Source organism: Acomys minous (assembly GCF_964271855.1).
Source record: "Acomys minous genome assembly, chromosome: 16".
Lineage (NCBI taxonomy): Eukaryota > Metazoa > Chordata > Mammalia > Rodentia > Muridae > Acomys > Acomys minous.
Window position 1 is genome coordinate 54682617 of NC_140498.1, and position 17845 is coordinate 54700461.

The window sequence follows — 17845 nt, forward strand, 5'->3', positions numbered from 1 at the left end:
GGATCTGAGCTTTATCCCCAGAACCACTGGGAAAGTGCCAGGATGGCTGTGCGACTTGTGATCCAGTGTTGGAAGGAGGGGACAGGCACAGACGGACTCTTATTAACTGGAACTGCATTTAGCGCGAGGAACGTCTCTGCCTCACCTCACCAGCAAAAACCCTTAGAAAACTTGCTTCTTTGCTCATTCACTGTCAAGAAACACTATTCTTTGTGATCACAGTAAATACAACATTTTAAGTAAGTGGCCCAAAGAATATCATGGAGTCATGGGCTGGCTCCTGCCCAGACTGCGCAATAGTTTAACTCACCTTTAGCCTAAGGGAGTCTGGGGCTTCCAGGGGCGCACAGGCATCGGGACAGCCCACCAGCTCTGCCCCGTGGGTAACGATCTTCTGGCCCACACTTAGTCTCCCACTCTTTACAAGAGCCAGGAGGGGCGGGTCTAGCTGGGCCTTGACAGCATACCAGCCATCTGTGAGTTCGATCGTGTCCGCACCACCAGCTTTACTGCCTGAAGTTTCAGATCCACTTGCGCTTGGTGAGATGATGTCAGAAACGCAGAGAACAAGTGTCTTTGCAGCTGTATCGTCTCGTTCCAGTATCTTCTTCAGAGCCGATCTGCTGCTGTTGTCAATTTCCACATCGTATCTGAAGATGAAACAGAATGCTTTTAGGTCCTGTACCCCTGGGGTCTGGCTGTAAACAAAGCCACCGAATACTTGCGATGTGAAGTTAGTTCACTGGGCTGAAGACACGACGTGGCAGTTAAGAGAGCTTGTAGCACTAGTGTGAGCAGTGTAGATCCTAGCACAGACATGACAAGCTGAGACTAGAGACAAGCAGCAAGCTGAGGAGAAAAACGACCTTTTGCAGATACCTAAAAAATGAAACAGAAGCCGGGTGTGGTGGCGCACGCCTTTAATCCCAGCACTCGGGAGGCAGAGGCAGGCAGATCGCTGTGAGTTTAAGGCCAACGTGGTCTACAAAGCGAGTCTAGGACAGCCAAGGCTACACAGAGAAACCTATCTCGAAAAACTAAAAAAACAAAACAAAAATAGCTCATCAAGCCAGGTATGGTGACACACGCCTCTGAGTTTGAGGCCAGTCTGGTCCAGAGTCAGTTCCAGAACAGCCAGGGCTACAGAGAGAAACCCTATCTCAACCTCCTTCCCCCCGAAAAAAAAAAAAGTTTATCAAAGAAATACTGAAAAGAGAATTTTTAAGAATTTAGCTATAGCCAGGCGCTGTGGCACATGTCTTTAATCCCAGTACTTGGGAGACAGAGGCAGGCGATCTCTGTGAGTTCAAGGCCAGTCTGGTCTACAATGCTGGTCCAGGACAGCCAGGGCTACACATAGAAACCCTGTCTTGAAGAAAGCAAAAAAACTGTTCCAAAAAAAAAAAACAAACACCAAAAACTCACAAGAATTTAGGTAAAAAAACAAAACAAAAAAGAATTTAGCTAGAGATACACTGTTTTTACTGTTAACATAAAAGGTGAAATATTTTATTAACAATTTTTAAGTACTGAATTAGTAATTCGTGTGTTAAAAGATTAAAGAGAGAGGTAGAGGAAGAAGACACAGGCATGTGAACACTGATTTGCCTTAAGTGGGGGCTGTGACTCAGAAGTGGTTCATGGACCATCTTGATATGGAAGCCAGGAGCTATACAGGAAACTGCAGACTGCGCCACCCAGTCCCTTCTGCCATCCTTCCAACTTGCCTGTATTTTAGTTGAAGCAGCACTCTTTCTGGGTTTAGGCATCTATTAGCAAATTCCTTAGGAAAAGCAAATTCCATGGCTGCCAGTTTCCATACAATCCACCTGTAGTGATTCGAGACCCAGACGCTGGAAATAAGCTTTGGATCCACACCTGGAGTGTCACACAGAGCCCTGAGCAAAGAAATACACAACAGCACAATAAACACACAGGACAGTATCAGATCCCACAGCTGTCACTGTTCTCTTGTGCAAAACCATGCAGGAAGGGAATGTTGTACAACTTCTAGGTTCTGAGATTTGCTAATTATGTTACTGATATGTAAACATTTGTTTACATTTTAGTGCTTATATTTCTAACTATTTCTACTATAATGTATAAAAACATAACCAATTTACAAAAACAAAAAGTATACTTCATTAAGTCCCAGGGTAAATCACATTCAGTTTTCAAAAGACTTCAAAAGAATGGGGGATGGAAAGCTGGGTGTGGTGGAGTAATCCCAGCACTCAGGAGGGAGAGGCAAGTGGATCGCTGTGAGTTCGAGGCCAGCCTGGTCTAAAAGCGAGTCCAAGAACGCCAAGGCTACACAGAGAAGAGAAACTCTGTCTCAAAAACAAAACAAAACAAAACAAAACAAAACACACACACACAAAAAAAACAAAAACCCAACAACAACAAAAGAATAGGGGCTGGAGAGATGGCTCAGAAGTTAAGAGCACTCACTGGCTGTTCTTCCAAAGGTCCGGAGTTCAATTCCCAGCAACCACATGGTGGCTCACAACCATCTATAATAAGATTTAGTGCCCTCTTCTGGTGTACATGCAGGCAGAACACTGTGTGTGTGTGTGTGTGTGTGTGTATAATATAAATCTTTAAAAAGAAAAAAGAATGTGGGCGGTGGTGGCGCAAGCCTTTAATTCCAGCACTCGGGAGGCAGAGGCAGGTGGATCCCTGTGAGTTCGAGGCCAGCCTGGTCTACAAAGTGAGTCCAGGACAGCCAAGGCTACACAGAGAAACCCTCTTCTCGAAAAACAAAACACAAAACAAAACAAAAGAATGTTTATTGAACCAAAATACAGCTTAAAATATTCCAGATTTAGCACTGGGAAGCAGAGGCAGGTGGATCTCTGTGAGTTCAAGGCTAGCCTGGTCTATGAAGGGAGTCTGGAACAGACAGGGCTGTTACAGAGAAACCCAGTCTCAAAAACACAAAATACACTTTAAAAGATTCCAGATTAAAAAAAAAAAAGCCACTACCAAGGTTTTAGTGTAAGAGCCCCAAGGGAAGAAGAGAAGGACGAAGAGGGATGACGGAACATGTAAAAGTTGACACACATTCTTTCTGCACACAGCACCTATAGAATTCTTCTTTTCCAGCCTTCCCGTCACTGGAGGGGATTAGCCATCCACCGTCTGCCAACTGAAAACCCTTTCCAGCACACAGATCTTCTTTGCCAAAATAATCCTGGATGTCAAACTGAAAACACTCAGCGTTTTTGCTGTTAATATGTATGCACGCTTTAGAAACACCATACATATAGAGCTGTATAAAACAAACAATAGAAAATGTGACAAGAAATAAGTCAAGTACAGTCCTAGAATATACACCAAATTGAATTGATCCAGAATTTTTCACTTAAGTACTAAAATTGTCACTATAAAATAATTATCAGGCCTAGGAGTATAGCTCATTAATAAAGTGAGTGCTTGCTTAGCATGTGAAAAGCACTGGGTATCACACACACACACACACACACTCTACAGTAAAAGTATGTATGTTTATAAACTGCTCATGTATTCAAGAGTTGGCTGTGCTTTTCACTTCCTCTGGCATCTATCTTCCTCCTGTTAAACCGGCCACAAGAAGGCGCTATGGGGACTAGCAGGGTGAGAAACGTCTGCCCTTCCAGAGGAAGGCTGGGTGTGCTTCTTCAGCAGCACACATATTAAAACTGAGTGAAACACAGATTAGTGTGGCCTCTCCGCCAGGCAGACATGCAAATTCATTAAGTGTCCCGTGTTTTGTTTTGTTTTTTGAGACAGGGTTTCTCTGTGTAGCCTTGGCTGTCCTGGACTCGCACTCACAGTGATCCGCCTGCCTCTGCCTCCAGAGCGCTGGGATTAAAGGCGTGTGCCACCACGCCTGGCTGTGTTTTGTGTTTTTAACCCACTATGTTGTACAAGTAGCAGGTGCTAATGATTTCCTTTAGAGGCACTGAAGGGACGTGGAGGGCCCTATCAGGTGTGTCCCCTCACCCTGGACTGCACAGTAGTGTCTTTCCTGTCAGGTAGCGTGGCTCTGGAGCCAGACCCGTGCGCTAGAACACAATTCTTCCACTCAAACTAAGTGGCTCTGGGCTGTTACTTAATGCTCTCTAGGCTTCAGTGCACCCAGAGCGTCAGCACATACTTCTGCATCACTCTTGTCCCTTCTAGCCAGCCCCTGGGGAATATTCTAGCAAACAAGAACGTCTCCACACATCATTTAGCAGACCCTGCAAAAGCGCAGTTATCGCTCACTCACACTTTAAACCAAGGCTGGCTGCATTCCTCCAGCGCCTCGCTCAGATTACTCAGGCCAGGAACACACCTAAGATCTGGGGCACAAAGAGCTGTTCTGAAGCGCAGATGGCATTGGTGCGGGTAAGACAAGCCTGGCAGGCCAGAGGGAAGCCGCCGCTCCAGGCTGCTGAGGAAGCAGGGCAGCCTTTTCACCTCATCAGCAGTAGTTTGTTCATTCTTGGAACAAGACAATGTGCAGACTCTAGCTAACACATGAGGTTCCCCTTTGTTCTAAGGGCTGTTGGCATGACAGCGTACCTGCTTATGAGAACACGCAGAGGGAACCCGGCCTCCTACGGCGGCCTGCAGAGACATCCGGGTCAGGGTGGATGACTTTGTGAGATACAGACTGCCTGGCTGCGGACGGAGATGACACCTTTCTTTCCTTTTAATTCGTATATCCTGCAGGTCTCTGGCATTCTGAAGTCTAGACATTAAATCTGTTAAAGGATAGTTTGCAAAAGTGAAACGGACCAGGCTCTGGCGGTGGCACACACCTCTCATCCCACTCAGGAGGCAGAGGCAGGAGGATCTCTGTGAGCTCCAGGCCAGCCTGGTCTACAAAGTGAGATCCAGGACAGTCAGGGCTACACAGAGAAACCCTGTATCAAAGCCTTGCCCCACAGCCCCCCAAGATACAGCATGCCTCAGAAAAGATGTGTTCTGTTACATCTTCGGGGCTGGGAACTCCTCAGGCTGCATAAGGAACAGAAGCACACGGAACTGTCATTAACAGCACCACAAAAGCAACTCTACTCACAGAGTCCTGGATGTGTGCCTAACGGCCTACATGTCTCCCACAGCCTAAGGGAGCACTGGACTCCCAGCATTCTTCCTGACCCAGCGTCCTCACAGCTGGGTTTAGACAGCTGCCACACAAAGCTGTTCTTCTCCTGAAACCTTGCTATGTGGTGGCCTTACAGGCCTGAGCACATCACAGCTGGCCATGCACCACCATTATGTTTGCCTTGTGCATGTGCACAAGTGTGCGTGTGTGTGCATGCACGCCCATCATGTGGCGGCCAGAGGTTAACATGGAGTTAACCATTCACTGTCCACTGAGACAGGGCCTCTAACTGAATCCAGAGCTCACCAGTGTGACTGGGGAGCTTCAGGAACCCCGTGTCACCCTTCAGCTTCAGTCACATGTGTGTGCTGCCATACCTGGATTCTACACGGGTGCAAGAGACCTGATCTCAAGTCTTCATACTTGTACAGTGAGCTCTTTTTTTTTTTTTTTTTTTAAGATAGGGTTTCTATGTGTAGCCTTGACTGTCCTGGATTTCACTTTGTAGACCAGGCTGGCCTCGAACTCACAGAGATCCACCTGCCTCTGCCTCCTGAGTGCTGGGATTAAAGGCGTGTGCTACCACCGCCCGGCACAGTGAGCTCTTTATCCACTGAACCAGTCCCCCAAACCAAACCAAACAAAAGCAAAAACAAGAAAGTCAGCTAGGCATACTGGCGCACGCCTTTAGTCCCAGCACTTGAGAGGCAGAGGCAGGCGATCTTTATGAGTTTGAGGCCAGCAAGTCCAGGACAGCCAGGGCTACACAGAGAAATCCTGTCTCATAAAACATACAAACAAACAAAAATAAAACCAAGAAAGTCTGGAAGTAGCTATCTTTGAAAGATCAGTAGAAAAATCTGAACCTAATCTTTAGATTCAGAAAATCTGAAATGTTAAAAATGGTTCTGAAATTACTAATCACCAGTAAAGGGGAAAATACTCCAGAGAGCGATCTAACCTAGGGGCTGTCAACCTGTGGGCAGAGACCCCTTTGAGGTAGAATGACCCTTTCACAGGGGTCACATAAAACCACCGGAAAACACAGGCAAATACATTATAATTAATAAAAGTAGCAAAATTATAGTTACAAAATAACAATGAAAATAGTTTTATGGTTGGGGTCACCACAATATGAGAGGTTGCAGCAGGTTAGCAGGTTGCAGCATTAGGAAGGCTGAGAACCACTGATCTAATCAAAAGGTGAAAACTAGGATCAGCAGGTGGCTCAGCAGGTAAAAAAAAAAAAGTGCTTCCTGCACAAGTCTGAGACCTGAGTTCAAATCCCAGAATGCAAGTCGAGGAGAAAACTAACTCTACAGAGTTGTCCTCCACATATGTGCCATGCCTCATGCATTTGCAAGCACACAGAAATCAAGATTTAAAAAGGTATTACAAGCCAGGCATGGTGGCGCACGCCTTTAATCCCAGCTCTCGGCAGAGAGTAGGTGGATCGCTGTGAGTTCAAGGCCAGCCTGGTCTACAAAGCAAGTCCAGGACAGCCAAGGCTACACAGAGAAACTCTGTCTCAAAAATAGAAAGAAAGAAAGAAAGAAAGAAAGAAAGAAAGAAAGAAAGAAAGAAAGAAAGAAAGAAAGAAATCAAAAGAAAAAAAAGTATTACAAAAAGGCAAAAACTGTGTCAAACAAATGTTACATAGTACCTAAAGACTCTGCCTCACACTCCGTGAAAATTCCTGTGGCCTCTTGACGGGAGCTGCCTTTGTTAAACTGATGGATGTCGCTGTCTTCAGAGTCTCCTCTATCTGTGCTCTTTTGCCTCTTTTCCTCCAAAGTAACATTCCTGCTACTAGCAGGGTCATCGCTAGGAAACTGTGACTTCATCTTGAAAGGTGGGACAAAGACTTTGGCAGGTTTGCCTGGGACTGAGCATCTCGCCCTTTCTGTTGCTGCAGCAGAGGTTCTGTGAGCTGGTAGGACTGCCTCTGCAGGAGCGCTTGAAGAGTTTTCTGGAGCTGAGCACTCGGAAGGACGCCTATTAGACAGAAGTCCCTGAGCAGGTGCAGTGAGATGCGGAGTCTGGGCTGCTTGCCGATTTTTGCGTGAGCTGCATTGGGCGAGAGAGTGCTTGAGAAATCACACAGCTGTCTGTGTGCGTGAGATCCAAGACAGATTTGCTCATGAGTGTTTACGCTTACCCCAGCATTCACGGCTGTCACTGTTCCTTACGGTAATTCCCAGCCTTTGACCCCAGGCTTCCTTCCTCCCCCAGGAGCCCCTAACTGTGCTCTCAGTGTGCCCCTCCTGCTCTGCACAGCACCCCCTCTTACTTTCACCTCCTGCCTCCTTTGGAGGGGTTGCCAGCTGGTAATTCAGTGTCCTCTGGAGCCTCACTCGCCCAGGCCACTCCCACTTCTCTCTCTTCTCCTCTAGCTATTTATAGAATTCCTAGCATTCCTTTCTAATTCATTCTAAATGAATTAGAGATATTAACTTAAACAGAATCATCTCTTTCCTAGGTTATACCAAGATTTTTTAAAAAGAAAATTTCACATATCTTACCAGAAGGGTCCACAGGTAACCGGATCTAGAGACATGTGGTGCGTGAACAATCTTCTGTCTTTTATTGTGCCTAAAAAACCCCACTCTATGTATTAGTGGAAGGTGGGAGGTTTTAGTTGCCATTTGTTTATTACACATTACTGTAAATGTTCACAAAGCTTTCTTAGACACAGAAGTTTTCAATATACATTATGGACATTTAATAGTTTTCAAATATACTGAATTTGCCAACTAATTATAACTACAAACTAATTAACCCACATTTCAAGCCTCAGAGAAATCAGTTTTAAATTTAGTCCTGGTCTTAGCAATCATGACAGTCAGCTAACCCCCAGTGTAAGTATCATCTCTAATTTTGGTTTTATGAAGGCTCAGAAGCAAAGCTTTAGATAGTATTCATCCTCAATATGTAATTTATATCTATTAGGCCTCCGATTTATCTGCTAATTAGGGATTAGCTGAATAAACTAGGATACAGCCACATGACCAAGTACTACGTAGCCAAGCAAATGAGTAAGAGCTGATTTGCATATTCATTAAGCAGCAGTCCCTAGCTTTGCACATCGCTGTCACTTAGCCAGTGAGGCTTACCTGAGGTGTAGCTGTAGCTAATTGAAAACTCTTCCCAGTACCCAGCTTAGACAGATGTTATTACAGAAAGTTCACAAGAGTAGACTGGAAACCACTGAGTAAGAGGTGGGAAACGGGAAGCAGCCTGCAGTGTGACTGGACAGACTTAGGACTCCTCCAAGTACACCTTTCTACAGCATTTATGATTGCGTTATCTAATGTTTGTTTGCTCAAATGTAAAATTAAAGAATGAGAAACACAAAAGAGTGTGTGCCCGTGTGTGCATGCACGTGTGTATGCACATACATACATATACACAACTAATAAATCAATAGTTTGTTTGGTTTTGTTTTAAAAACAAAGTTGCCGGCATGGTAGTACATGCCTGTACTCCCAGCACTCAGGGAGGCAGGCAGATCTTTGTGAGTTCAAAGCCAGCCTGGTCTACAGAATGAGCTCCAGGACAGTCAGGGCTACACAGAGAAACTGTGTCTTGAAAAGCAAGCAAAAGGTTAAATAAATAGGCAAAGCGTCTCCATGTAGTAAGCTGAAGGATGGAGCTGCGTCAGGACTGAGAGAGGCCCACTGCGTTTGGGAGCAGAGATCAGGTGACTTAGAAAAGATGGTGTACCGGTGTAAGTCACTTAGCACTGTCACAGGTTTAGAGTCACCACCTCATAAAGCATCTTCCAATGCAGTTCCAGCTTTCTCAGCACCACATTAACAACCACAGCAAGCGTTTAACAACTAAACCTTCTGCACACACAACAAAAACCAAGAGAGGAAAGTTTAAGAGTGTCACGCAAGGTACTTGCTGAGGGGGGAAGATATGAATAAAAACAAATTTACCATCTGGAGAGCTTTTTGAAGGCTTTAAGGATTTTCCTTTATTTTCTACTGTCCTGTCAAATTCATTTAATAAGCTTCTTTTGATTGGGGGTTGTCCTAAAAAGAAAATTCCATATATGTTAGTAATTATGCCAGTCTTACCTTTAAAACTAAAGTACTGACCCCTACACATTAAGCAATGAAACAAACCAACTCTTTCTAGCCAGAGACACTACTTTGGATTAACCTAGTGGTTTCATGGAGTCCTTAAGCAAACAAATGAGAGTGAAATTAGAATATAGTCCAATGGCATTCCAGTCCAATGGACTAGAATATAGTCCAGAGTAGCACGTGGCTGCTTGCTCAGATGAGCCAGGCTGTTCCCAGCACCCACACGGCAGCTTGCTGCCCTTTGTAACACCAGTTCCAAGGGAGCTAATGCTCTCTTTTGTCGGGCACTAGGCATGTACATGGTATACAGGCATACATGCAAGAAAAACACCCTTATACATAAAGAATTTTGAAAAAGAGTAAGACAGTATTTACTAATATGACTGTGTTTAGGTGTTTGTGAGGGAAACGAGCAAACAGTAAGTTCTGTGCCTAGGTAAGTAAGTAATATGTCAGGTTCAATGTTAAATAACTTAAACTGTGTGGTTGTAAAATTTAACCAATGGATGTTTTTGAGATGGGGTCATGCAGACCTTAAACTTAAGGCAATCCTCCTGCCATAGGTTCCTGAATGCTGGATTACAGCTATCAAATATCATGCCTGCTTTTATCTTTACGGTTACCTTGTGAGAGGCTATAACTATACTTTATGGCTATGGAAACAGGCTCAGAGAAGCTAGGCAACACATGAACAGTACGGTAAGTCCCACACAGCACTCAGCAGTACCCCACGGTCCCTATACTGGGGGCCAGCGTCTAACTGCCAGAATTGGAGCCTCTTTACGTACATGGGAAATGTTAACCTTACACCAGCTCTGCTGAAAAGAAAACTGCTTAGCAAAATCAAGCAGTTATTAACAATCTCTAAAAGTACAGTAAAGATCCTTAAAATAGAACCTGCTGGTACAAACTTAGAGAGAGCAAGAGCTAAACCACTGTTCTTCAAACTCGAAAACAAATAGTTTTAACACTCTAGCCTACGAGACTAGAGAACAGAACACTCAGACAGCGACCAGCAAAGTAAAAGCAAATCCTTACCAACTGCATCAGCAGCTGCTCCTCTTCTCTTCCTAACTCCGGGATTTAGCAAAGCCTCACTTTGGGGGCACATAAACAGGGAGTGTTTGACACGACTCGGTTCAGAATCCGTGAGCTCATCGTCTTCCATGAAAGCTTTGGCGATCTCCATTGCTTCGGTTTCCACATAGTTCTCTGGCTCTCTGGAGGAAGCAGGGCAGGCTCCTGCGTTTGTTCTCACGGGAACATCAGAAAATGCTTCTGCTTTACCAGTTTCTATTTTTACGTCTTGGGGCAAGGTCTGTTCTTTTCCCAAAAGGTTAGCCTCCTTAAGAAGGGACCCTTCGGTTCCTAATACCAACTGTGTGTCTTGCGTTCTTCGCAACGGAGAGAATTGGAGAGAAACGTCAACAGAACGAGTGCTGCCTGAAGAGCCGCCTTCTTCATAGTTACTAGGTAAAGTGGGTCTGTCACCGTAGGTGCTCGGAAAGTTAGAGTTTACAGGATATCCTGGGGTTCTCTTTTCAACACAAGGCTGAGGAAGGATATTTGATAAATCTCCAGCTGTGGGTGAATGCTGAAGAATATGCTGCTCAGTTCCGATCAATTCAAATTCCTCTAACATTCCCTTAACTTTGTGTAAGGCACTTTCCGAAACAGTGACCGCTTTCCCACCTGCTGTACTAAATCCAGAGAATACTGATGAACTGGCATTGCCTGGGAAGGTTTTAGAGAGTGACAGTCCACCCCGAGGCTTGTGCGCCACAGAGAGCCTTCCTCTCCCAGAGTTGTCTGGCTTTTCATTACTTTCCAGTGCCACCACAGAAGGTGACTGCTTAGCGCCACCATCCACCTGAGACAACACCTGCTTTGCCTTTTCTAATGAAGCGTCTGACACCTGCACAGCCTTTCCACTTGCTGTGCTAAAAATCCCGTAAGTGCGTGAAGGGTGGTCTGCCTGGGGAAGTTCCCTGACAGATTTACAGGTATCCCAAGTTCCCAAGCTAACAGGTGGTGCTGCAGCTTTGTCCAGTCCAGACACACTTTGGTTATAGGGTAGCATCTGTTCATTTTGAGTGTAAATGACAGCCTTATGCGACTTCATGCAGGTATTATCAGAAGAGCTAGGACATATAAAACCCTCTGGATTATCCAATGCTTTGTGACAGACCGCCTGGCAAGTGCCTGGTTCACTCTCTGTGTTTTGCTCAATTGTTCTATTGCTGTCATCTGTGAACATCTCTGCCCTTCTCACAGTTTCTGGTGAATGAGCTGTAGTGAGCACAGGGCAGCCTGCCTTACAGTCCTTTGAATCCAGCACAGCAAAGTCAATGGCTACATTCTTATTTGCATATGGAGCATTAGTCTCAGGTTTCTGAACACAATCTTCATTTACAGTTTGTGGGTATTTATCTATTTCTTTTGTAGCAGATACTTTGGGAAAAATGGCATTGCCTTCAGCATTCTTCATGTCTGGCTGAACATCAGAACCCGTTTTAGTTTTTAAGAAATGTCCTGAATCATTATGCATGTCATTACAGTGACAAACACTAGAACAGGACAGACAGCTGTGATGCATACTAGGGTCACTAAAGAAGGCTGAAGCTTGGTTTTCAAAGACATCATCTGTATTAACTTCAGTTCTGGTATTGTCTGAACTATACTCACATGAAGTATTTCCTGCAAAATCCTCAGTGGTTTTGGCAGCATTTCTTTTTCCAAGCTTATCACCCGGTTCCTCTCGAAGCCATTTGCTACCTTTGGATAGAGAAGACTGTCTGATACAAGCTTTTCTACTGTGCCCTGTATAACATGCCAAAGTAGAATCTTCAGTGACTGAGCAAGAGGACTGACTAATGCAGCAAGTTCTAGAACTTTCTATTTCATTTTCTATACTTTCGTGTTCTTTGGAAGAGGTACTATTTGATGTTCTGAGGTTTTCAGTTGGCTTATAGGAATCATCACTTTGCTTGGGTAGCATCTCAGTGTCCTTAGAGACAAACTTCTGCATTTCTTCACACTTTGGGGCAGTTACTTTAATTCTCTCACATGCTAATGCAAGGCCTTCTTTGTGGTCCTCCTTGTCCTGCAGTGGGGTTGACCCTTGGTGGCTGAAGCTGGTGGTTTCCCAAACATACTGTGTCTCATCAAAAAGGTTTTTCACTTTGTCCAAAGATTCCTGCATAATTTTGACTTTTTTCCCGCTAGCTGTATGAAAACTCAGCAAAGTAGGTTCTTTGATACTTTCTATTTCACACCCAGGGTACTGCTGGAGAACTGGTGACTGACTGACAGCTCCAACTGGGACATGTTCTTCAAGTACCTTTTTAATACTGCTTGTTTTCTTCTGGCATGAAATATCTATTTTGTTCTTATTTATGCCACAAAGAAATTTAGAATTCAAAGAATCTGGATAGACAGCCAATTCTGTTTCCTGATTAAAAATATTCACACTTTTATTTAATGACTCCTTGGAGACTCTGATATTTTTCCCACTTGTGGTCTGAAAGGACATATTAAAATCTTCTTTTATGTTTTGTTCCATCTTACCTGAAGGTAACTGTTCTTTATCTGACAATTTCATATGACACGTTTCCTCAGCTCTCATGACTTCCAGACACGTTAAATCTGATACACTTTCCTTAATCTGTGTGTTTTCCTCCCTCACACACTGGGTACATGACTCAGGAAACTTACTGCCTTGGTCACCAGCACAAGGTAAATCACTGTCGCCTTTATGAATATAAACTGTACCACCTGTACTTGATTTACTACCATCACACTTTTCTAATTCATAAATATTTCTTTGAGAACCAGTATAGCTGTTATCTTCATCTTTTATATTTTTTGCATAATTTTTAGGATTTTTGTCAACAAAAATGCCAGTAGTCATTTCAATATGATTTTGTAATTTTACGTGGCTCTTACTAGTTTCCTCATCAGGACTTTTATCAAAGTTTCCTTTCCTTATCTTAAACCCTGGAGCACCAGAATCATGATGTGCACTTGAAGAGAATGCGCTTGGGTCTACTTTTGCAGAAGTCTCCTCACTAATATTTTCAATGTCACTGAACAGTTTCGCAGCTCTCTGCAGAGCCTCGTTAGACACACTAAGTTTTGTACCAAGAGCAGAACAAAATCCTCCAAACTCCGTTTCATTTATATTTGCTAAAAAATGAGATGTACTTTTGTTATAACTGCCTTCCAACCGGCGAGGAAAGCTTTGTTTAGCTCCAACTGAACCTTCAGATTTCTTGCTGTTGTCTGTCTGAGCGTCGGGGGAGGGATGCACTGTGAGGTGAAGATTGACATCTTCCCACTCCTCGGAAGCGGCACTTACGACGACCACCTGGTTTCCAGGCACTTCAGATGCATTACTCTGTGCTACGCGGCTTGGCTTTCTGAACTGTGTGAATTCAAACTGACTTCCTGATTCTTCCAAGATACTAGAAAGTTCTGTGATTTCTGCCTTTTGGCTGGGCGTTAAACTGTGATTCGAATGAAGACCCTGCTTTGAAGATAACGTGGGAGGTGCTGTGTGAGCGTCCTCACATGGAGCAGATGCTTGACGCGCACAATGTGCAGGCACGACAGGAACTGACTGCAAATCAAGTGTGTAAGGGTCACCTCGTCGCTTCTGGTTTGCTCGAGCTATGGTATTAGCAATGTCCATACAAGCTGAACTAGCAGGATACTGTTCTTCAATGTCTTTGAACAACGCTTTGCTTTTCTTGACATTAAGTTCTGAAACTTTTATTTCTTTATTAGAAGCTGTTCTAAAGCTACCTCCAAAATTATAGTTCAAAACTGGACCCAAGGGCCCCGACCATTTGTCTGTATAATCATTGTTTACATCTGATTTCATGGCCAAAGAGGAACTGGACTTGAAATCTTGGTCTGCAGTTCCTTTCAGATGCTGCTCTTCAGCACTTCTGCTCCGTGCTCCCTCATGGACCAGTGATGAATCCAAGTCTTCTGTAATCGACACTTGGGCTGTGTGCTCACCACCTAGGTCTGCAGCTACTGCAATGGCAGAGACCTTGAGGCTCGGCCCTTTTGCATGGCTGAGGTCCTCTTCCTGGAGTTGTACAGTACTTTCTAAAGCAGCCTCACTGCTTTCATTAGCTACTCGAAAGGCAAAGTTATTCTCATCGTCTGGGAAAAGTTCTTCAGAATTCGTACTGACTGTTACTTCTGAAATAAGAGGCATTCCTTCCCGGTCCTTTTGTATGACTTCCAGCTTTGTATTTTGATTGAACCGTGGCTTCACTGAAGGGGACGCTTCTGTTATATATTCTCCAGGTAGCAGAAGCTCAGGGGTTTTAGAATTTTCACTTGAGACACATATGTCATTTCCCCCCGAGGGGATGTTTTCGATTAATTCAGTATTATCTTTACAACTCTCAAGTCGTAGTTTCTCTGGCATTTGACAGGACACTTTTCCTCTAGAAACCACAACTGGCTTTGACAGATGCGCCTTTGCGCTGAGAGTCGCTTTAAGAGTGCTTGCTCTGCTGGGGCCACTGACAGGGCTTTTCTGCGACTCAAAGCTAAGGCTGCTGGGCTGCATTACTGCTGCACGCTGTCCTGCAGGGCGACATGCTAACACTGAGACCTCTGCTTTTCCATCTGAAACTTTTGGACTCTTTTGATTGTTTTCACAGTGTCTTTCTGGAAAGCATGGCAGGAAGTCAGTTTCTAGGGCTGCATATGGTTTTTCTACACCGCTGATCACCTCTTTGTCATTGAGAGCCTGAGCTATCAATGTATTAGTATAACTACTTTCTTTATCAGAAGCAGTCACAAAAGAGTCAGTCAAGGACAAAGATGGCTCTCCGGGATCATTCGGTAAACAACTTCTTTTGACAGAAGACTCTGATACAACTAAATGTAAGAATACAGAGAAAGACAAGTTAGAGTACTAATCGCATCCACTCGGTGCTTTTACCATGTTAGAAATGTTCAAAGTAACATGTACAAGAAGAACAAAGCGTGACTGACAGATTTAAAACCCCTAACAGTTCCAGTTTTGAAGTTGCTAAACTTCTGCATGAAGAGGTTAAGGAGCTAGCTCAGGCAGATCCCCAGCATCCAGGAAGAATCTGGGTGTGGCACTGTGTATCTATAAACTCTGGGCTGTAGGATGGTGACAGAGGCCGGCAGATCCCTGGAGCTCAAGCAGCTCTGCAGGACCAACAACCTAGCTACCATGCCACTTCCAATGTCTCACAGGGAGATAAAACCGGTTTCACATGGTGGGGTTGAGAGTGAGTGGAAGCAGCAGGTCTCCCTTTTGTTCCCCAGGCTGGCCTTGAACTCCTGGGCTCCAATGATCCTCGTGCTTCTCAAGAGAACACCACTTCTAGTTATTCAATTTGTACATAATAAACATTCCTACGCAGGAGCTAAGCAGTCAAGCTCCTAACCTGTATGGATAGAAAGTTGTCTCAGGAGCCATGGGTTGCCATTAAGCCTGGTGAAAGAGGAAAACTGACTCAGACAAGCTGTTCACTGACCTCCACACATGCACCCTGCACACATATACAGAATAAAGAAATACTACAGAAACAAAAAAAAAAAAACAAGAGCCAACAATATATGGTGCGAATTGACCTGACAAGTTTGAATGGCACTATTCCAAACACTGAATCCAAAGTCTCAACAACAATATATGGCTACTGGCTAAGATTAAATATGAGACCTAGAGCCAGGCTGTGGTAGTGCACGCCTTTAATCGCAGCACTCTGGAGTCAGAGGCAGGTGGATCTCTGAGTTCCAGGCCAGCCTGGTCTACACACAGAGTTCCAGGACAGCTAGGGTTACACAGAGAAACTCTGTCCAAACCAAAATAAAAACCCAACAAAAACAAAAAAGAGAACTGAAAGACTATAGAAAGAAAGCAGGTATTTCTTTTAAAAATTTTTTTAAATCATATATTCAAATGAGAGAACTTAATCTTATCCATAAAAGTATATACATTAGAAGGAAAAAAAAAAAGACTACCTGAATTGACATTTGTAAATGTGAACGGTACTTCAAAAGCACTGGCTTCAAACTGAGCTGCAAGGTTAGTGGACTCTGACTTTCTCTCTGGCTGCAGTTTTTTTCCTTGATGAGATGCATCATCACTTACAGAGTAAATAAACTTTCTTCGTTTCTTTCGTAGAGTGGATATTAAGCCTTCAGTTTTCATAGCTGCAGAAGTGTGAGAGAGAGTGGCTGGCCAGCTTCCAGTGTCAACTGGACTAGGACATAAGGGGTCCCCTCCGTGTGAGGAAGCATGTGTCCCCAATGCCCGTGCAGGGGCTTCAGGCTCTTCTGCAGAGGCTGAGCTGGTCACACCATCTGAGAGAGGAGTACCCAAAGTCTCGTCAAGTGGCTCTTTCATCTTGAATATAGACTTCCTGACACTCTGAAATAGACAGGCTGCCTGACTGGTTCCAGACACAGCTGGCTTCCCTGCAGCGGAGTCTTCATGTGACTCAAAACACTGTTTGGTGTCTACCAGAGTGTCCTCACTGAACATCCTTTCTGGCTCTGGAAGACTAGAAGTATGAGGCAAAGACTTTCCTGAAGCAGCAGAGCCAGTACCTTCTTTCTTCGCATCTATGGAGTCTTTTCCTGAATCACTCTGGTTCTGAGAGGAAATATGAAGTAGAGGTGTTCCTCCCATCTGGGTTCCACGTAGAACAGAGAGGTTTAGCTGAGACCATGCAGTGTCTTCAGACTGTGCAGCTTCCCGGCAGGTTCCCTCACTTGCGCTGTCAAGGGGCTTCGGGCTTGGTGCACCTCGACCTAAGAGGTCACTGTCCCTGGGCTCGGTTTCATCAGCTTGTCTTCTGGCGCCTTCACTTAAGTCATCAGCTCTTGTTTCACTGAAAATTTTCTTCCTGGTCTTGGCCATTCTCATCTTTTGCAGATTTCGGGTTCTGTGCTTAGGAAAACATAACGAGAAACTATCTTCCTCCGAAGTATCTGCAGCCATCTCCCCGTCTTCTAGAACATTCGGCGCTGCCATTCTAAGGTGGTCTTTGACGCTGTTTATTTTGCCAGATGAATTCCTTAACATTGTCCCCAGTCCTGTGAAAATTCAAAACAGCAGCACGTTGTAGCATTCATAATGCAACCATTTTCCTCCTATTACGTTCAGTGTCTCTCAGACGTAACTCACGTTAAGTAACACACCAGTCAGCAGGAAGGGGTTATCCCGCATGCCGGTCCTTCTTCTGGCAGGTCACTCTTTAAAACCAGACCCCACTGCATTCACACCCCAATCTCTAATAGTCTTCTATTAGTTCTACCACCTTTGAAAGTGCTAGCTACTCAATTTAGTGTTCTAAGAACCACGAACCCAGATGTAGCCAGTCAATCCTGTATTGCTCAACTACAAAAAAGTTACTCTCTTCCATATCCTGACTTCAGAGGTCGAGAAAAAAAAAGTGGCATTTCTCCTTAAGAAAGTAATGAGGCAGGTGTGGCGGCACACACATATAATATCAGCACTCACAGAGGCAAAGGCAGGTAGATCTCTGTGAGTTCGAGGCCAGCCTGATCTACAGAGTGAGTCCACGACAGCCAAGGCTACACAGAGAAACCCTGTCTCTATGCCTCTCCCGCCCCCCACCCCCTGACCACCCCAACACACCAAAAAAAAAAAAAA

At 44.5% G+C, this 17845-nt stretch overlaps 1 protein-coding gene across 5 annotated transcripts in view; it reads right to left on the bottom strand.

Moving 5' to 3' along the window:
* The window catches only part of BRCA2 (BRCA2 DNA repair associated), a 40895-nt gene that overhangs the window by 12513 nt on the left and 10537 nt on the right, over nt 1-17845 (bottom strand). For all 5 annotated transcript variants that reach the window (XM_084763557.1, XM_084763554.1, XM_084763556.1 and 2 more), the window contains 9 exons: nt 16189-17265; nt 10207-15069; nt 9019-9114; nt 7600-7669; nt 6741-7144; nt 4549-4730; nt 3084-3271; nt 1728-1898; nt 311-650 (listed from right to left, as the gene is read on the bottom strand). In XM_084763557.1, the coding sequence (XP_084619683.1) occupies nt 311-650; nt 1728-1898; nt 3084-3271; nt 4549-4730; nt 6741-7144; nt 7600-7669; nt 9019-9114; nt 10207-15069; nt 16189-17265 (7391 nt within the window). The remainder of the gene's footprint in view (nt 1-310; nt 651-1727; nt 1899-3083; nt 3272-4548; nt 4731-6740; nt 7145-7599; nt 7670-9018; nt 9115-10206; nt 15070-16188; nt 17266-17845) is intronic.